At 54.3% G+C, this 5,396-nt stretch overlaps 1 protein-coding gene across 1 annotated transcript; it reads right to left on the reverse strand.

Annotated features, from left to right (window-relative positions):
- Nucleotides 1-1,057: 1,057 nt before the first annotated feature.
- LOC119946600 (NOTCH regulated ankyrin repeat protein) lies at nucleotides 1,058-1,730 on the reverse strand. Its single transcript, XM_038768009.1, has one exon. It carries the CDS (start codon nucleotides 1,584-1,586, stop codon nucleotides 1,182-1,184), a length of 405 nt encoding a protein of 134 aa, XP_038623937.1. The 5' UTR covers nucleotides 1,587-1,730; the 3' UTR covers nucleotides 1,058-1,181.
- Nucleotides 1,731-5,396: the final 3,666 nt, after the last annotated feature.

Consider the following 5,396-nt stretch of genomic DNA (forward strand, 5'->3'; position numbering starts at 1 on the left):
GGAATTCGAGGATCCTGAGGGGAGGTGAGGGGGGGGAAAAAAGTTAAATAAAATGTTCGTGTTGAAATGCATCTGGGTCAGTTCTTCCAAAAAATAAAATAAAATAAAATAAAAAAGGGGGAACAGCTTCTGGGGGTGACCAAAATCCCCCCTCCCCAGTCAGGGGGAGGAGGAAAATCCGTTTTCAAAGCATCTGACCAGCTCTCTCGCTGAAACGGCAAATACTGTGAGCACAGCCGAGGTAGATGGAAAAATTACAGTAGGAAAAAGAAGAACAAAAAAACCGAAAGGGGGAGGTTTTTCTTTAAAAAAAAAAAAATTAAAATCCCCCCCCTCAACCGCCTCAGCCCGAAGTGCAGACGGTTCTCAGGCGTCTCTGTGGGATTTCTTTGAAAAACGTAAAAAAAAAAGGAGTCCAAGCAGCTTTTGATTTCTTTTTTTAAAAAATAATGAATATTAGGGGGGGAAGGGAAATATAAAAAAACAAAAAAAAGTCCACAGACAGACCCCCCCACAGGCCTGCGTTGCCCCTCGCACGTCTGAGGAGACGACGGCGCGGCCGCAGTGCGCAGGCGCGCCTTCGCGGTGGGGGTGCGCGCGCACCCGGCGTGCGGGGGCTCGGCCGGGGTGCGCGCCTTCACGGTGGGCTGTGCGCGCGCGTCCCCCTCACGGAGAGGCGCGCCTTCACGGTGGGCTGCGCGCGCACCCATCGCGTGGGGGCTCGCCCGGGCTGCGAGCGCGCGCCCCCTCACGGAGAGGCGCGCGCCCCTCCATGTGATGAGGCGCGCGCGCCCCTCCTCGCGAAGAGGCGCTTGCACGATGAGGCGCAGGCACGATGAGGAGCGCGCCCCCGTTAACGATGAGGCGCAGGCACGAGGAGGAGCGCGCCCCCGTTCACGAGGAGGCGCGTGCCCCCACTCACGAAGAAGCGCCGGTACGAGGCGCGCGCACCCATTCACGAAAAGGCGCGCGCGCCCCCAGCGCGCGGGGACCGCCCCCGGATGCGCGCGCACCTTCACGGCGAGCTGCGCGCGCAGCCGACAGGGCGAGGGGGGGGGTCCCAGCTGCGCGCGCAGCCGGCGGCTAACGGAGGCGTCCGTTCCCGCTCCCCGGGCAGCGCGGGCCGCCTCCTCCTGCGGGTCCTCCTTGGTTGGGTCCGCGGCCCGCCTCTCCCCCGGCCCTCACCGGCCGCTGGCCGAGTACTTGGCCTTGGTGATGAGGTACAGCACGATGTCCTGGTGGCCGCCGAAGGCGGCGATGTGCAGGGCGCTCCAGCCGTCGCGGTTGGCCAGGCGGATGTCGGCGCCGAACTTGACGAGCAGCTTGACGAGCTCCAGGTTGCCGTCGATGACGGACTGGTGCAGCGCCGTCTGGCCCTCGGGCCCGAACGAGTTGACGTTGAACTCGCAGTTCGTCATGTTCTGCAGCAGCGACTGCAGCTCCTTGGTGTTGCCCTTGCGCACCGCCTCCTGGAAGATGCGCTGGCTCTGCGGGGCCGAGCAGGTGGACAGCTCCGCCTGGCTCATGCTGCGCGGGGGCGGGGGGGGCTCCGGCGCCTGGAGGGCTCCCCGGGCGCGGAGGCGCATGGAAGCCGGGCGCGGGGCGGCCGCTTCGGGCCCCGGGGGAACCGTCCTCCTCCTGTTGCAGCTGTTGCAACAGCTCTTGCAGGTATTGCAGGAGCAGCTGCAGCTCCTCCTGCAGCCGCCGCATCCAGCTCGGAGCTACCGTGGGACTCGTTGGGGGGGGGGGGGGGCGACGACAGCTCCTTATCGCGACATGAGTCGCATGCCCCGACGAGCGACACCTCCCCCCCGTCCGTCTCCGGGCGCGTCGCGCGCGGCTCCGTGGACGCGGCAACGGCGGCGGCGCCTTTTAGGCCCCCTTATATTTGCATAACAATGGAGCGGCCGGCGCGCCATTGGGCGCCGCGGCGGTGGGAACGGGCGCTGATTGGGCGGCGCCCCACGTGGGGGGCGTGGCGTTGCTAAGGTGGGCGTGGCGTCGCCCGGGAGACCGGCGGTGATGGACAGGCGGTGGCGTTCCACCCGCCTCCGTTTCTCAATCAATCAATCAATCGTATTTATTGAGCGCTTACTGGGTGCAGAGCACTGTACTGAGCGCTTGGGAAGTACAAGTTGGCAACATATAGAGACGGTCCCTACCCAACAACGGGTTCATTCATTCATTCAATTGTATTTATTGAGCGCTTACTGTGTGCAGAGCACTGGACTAAGCGCTTGGGAAGTACAAGTCGGCAACATATAGAGACGGTCCCTACCCAACAACGGGTTCATTCATTCAATCGTATTTATTGAGCGCTTACTGGGTGCAGAGCACTGTACTAAGCGCTTGGGAAGTCCAAGTCGGCAACATATAGAGACAGTCCCTACCCAACAGTGGGCTCACAGTCTAGAAAATATAGTCAGTATAATAAAGATGGTATTTATTGAGCGCTTGCTATGTGCAAAGCACCGTTCTAAGCGCCGGGGAGGTTACAAAGTGATCAGGCTGTCCCACGGCGGGCGGGGGGGCGCTCACAGTCTTCATCCCCATTTTACAGATGAGGGAACTGAGGCCCTCAGACCTGAAGTGACTTCATTCATTCATTCAATCGTATTTATTTATTTTTTAATGGTATTAAGCGCTTACTATGTGCAAAGCACGGTTCTAAGCGCTGGGGGGATCCAAGGTGATCAGGTTGTCCCACGTGGGGCTCACAGTCTTCATCCCCATTTTACAGATGAGGGAACTGAGGCATGGAGAAGTTCATTCATTCATTCATTCAATCGTATTTATTGAGCACTTACTGTGTGCAGAGCACTTTACTAAGCGCTTGGGAAGTACAAGTTGGCAACATATAGAGACGGTCCCTACCCAACAGTGGGCTCACAGTCTAGAAGGGGGAGACAGAGAACAAAACAAAACATATTAACAAAATAAAATAGAATATGTACAAGTAAAATAAATAAATAAATGGAGTAATAAATACATACAAACATAGATACATGTGCTGTGGGGAAGGGAGGGAGGTAAGGCGCGGGGGATGGTGAAGTGACTTGCCCAAAGTCATACAGCTGACAATTGGCGGAGCCGGGATTTGAACCCATGAGCTCTGACTCCAAAGCCCGGGCTCTTTCCACTGAGCCACGCTGCTTCTCTGAGCGCTTACTGTGTGCAGAACACTGTCCTAAGCACTTGGGAAGTACAAGTTGGCACCATATAGACACAGCCCCTACCCAACAGCGGGCTCACGGATGACAAAACAAAACATATTGACAAAATAAAATAAATAGAATAGTAAATATGTACAGGTAAAATAAATAAGAGTAATAAATATGTACAAACATACAGGGGCTGTGGGGAGGGGAAGGAGGTAAGGCAGGGGGGATTCATTCATTCATTCAATCATATTTATTGAGCGCTTACGGTGTGCAGAGCACTGTACTAAGCGCTTGGGAAGAACACTGCTAAGCACATAGTAACAAATGCCATTATTATTATTATTATTATTATTGTTATTACTAATCTCGGGCCTACGAGAGAGAAGGGCCTAGGAGAAGATGCCGCTTCCCTGGCAACCCCGGCCTCGCTGAGGGAGACCAGGCTGCAAAGCCTTCCTCCGTGACTTGCCCAAAGTCACCCAGCTGACAATTGGCAGAGCTGGGATTTGAACCCATGACCTCTGACTCCAAAGCCCAGGCTCTTTCCACTGAGCCACGCTGCTTCTCTATAGTGCCCAGCAAGCACCCAATACATCCCATTTCCTCATTGCACTAATGATCTCCTCCCCCTCTCTCTCTCTCTCGGTTCGTTAAGGGCGAGGATGGTTGTCCACTAATTCTGTCGGATTCCCCTCTCCCCAGCGTTCAGGACAGTGCTCCGCGCCTAGGAAGCGCTCAATAAAGTCATTGTGGGCAGGGAATGGTCTGTTTATTGTTATATTGCCCTCTCCCAAGTGCTTAGTACAGTGCTCTGCGCATCAGTGCTGAGAACAGTGCTTTGCACATAGTAAGCGCTTAATAAATGCCATTATTATTACTATTATAGGAAGCACTCAATAAGCTTGTTGCGGGCGGGGGGTGTGTGCTTATTCTAATATTGTCCTCTCCCAGCGCTTAGTACAGTGCCCTGTAAATAGGAAGCGCTTAATAAAGTCGTTGCGGGCAGGGAGTCTGTCTACTGTTTTATTGTCCTCTCCCAGGCGCTTAGTACAGTGCCCCGCGCATAGGAAGCGCTCAATAAGCTCTTTGCGGGCAGGGAGTGTGTGCTTATTATTCTATTGTCCTCTCCCAAGCGCTTAGTACAGTGCTGTGCACACAGTAAGCGCTCAATTAACCCCATTTCCTTACTATACTAATGCCTGTCTCCCCCTCCTCGAATCGTTAGGGGCTGGGGGACGTGTCCGCTAATTCATTTATTCATCCCACCGTATTTATTGAAAACCTACTGTGTGCACTGTACTAAGCGCTTGGGAAGTGCAATTCAGCAACAGAGTCAATCCCTGCCCACATCGGGCTCGGATCGCCCTCTCCCAATCAATCAATCAATCGTATTTATTGAGCGCTTTCTGTGTGCAGAGCACTGTACTAAGCACTTGGGAAGTACAAAGTGCTCCGCACATTCTGTGGTCCTCTCCCAAGCGCTTAGTACGGTGCTTTGCCCACAGTAAGCGTCCAATAAATACGAATAACAGCAATCAATTCGTCGGGGGCAGGGAATGTGTCTCTTTATTGTTCTGTTGTCCTCTCCAAGCGCTCAGTCCGGTGCTCTGCACACAGTAGGCGCTCAATAAATTGATTGATTCTCTACGATTGATAGAGAAGCAGCGTGGCTCAGTGGAAAGAGCCCGGGCTTTGGAGTCCGAGGTCGTGGGTTCAAATCCCGGCTCCGCCACTTGTCAGCTGAGTGACTTTGGGCAAGTCACTTCACTTCTCTGGGCCTCAGTTCCCTCACCTGGAAAATGGGGATGAAGACTGGGAGCCCCACGTGGGACAACCTGATTACCTTGTACCTACCCCAGCGCTTAGAACAGCGCTTTGCACATAGTAAACGCTTAACAAATACCAACATTATTATTATTATTGATTGATTGATTGATTGATTGATTGATTTCTAGAGCGCCCGCCTGGGAAAGTGGAGGCGTTGCAGGGCAGCCTCTCCGCGGGTAGGGGGCGCCAGTGGACAGACATGAAATCTGAGGGGGCGATGGAACGAATAATTACGGTAGCAAGCGCTTAGAACAGTGCTTGGCACGTGGTAAGCGCCTAACAAATACCATTATTATCATTTCATTTATTTATGGCCACTCTAGAGACACACACAAACCTCAAACCACACAGAGCGACTCCAAAGACATCACCTTTCTTCCCTTCCTCCGCATTTCTCAATCAATCAGT

This window comes from Tachyglossus aculeatus, chromosome 27 (genome assembly GCF_015852505.1).
Source record: "Tachyglossus aculeatus isolate mTacAcu1 chromosome 27, mTacAcu1.pri, whole genome shotgun sequence".
Lineage (NCBI taxonomy): Eukaryota > Metazoa > Chordata > Mammalia > Monotremata > Tachyglossidae > Tachyglossus > Tachyglossus aculeatus.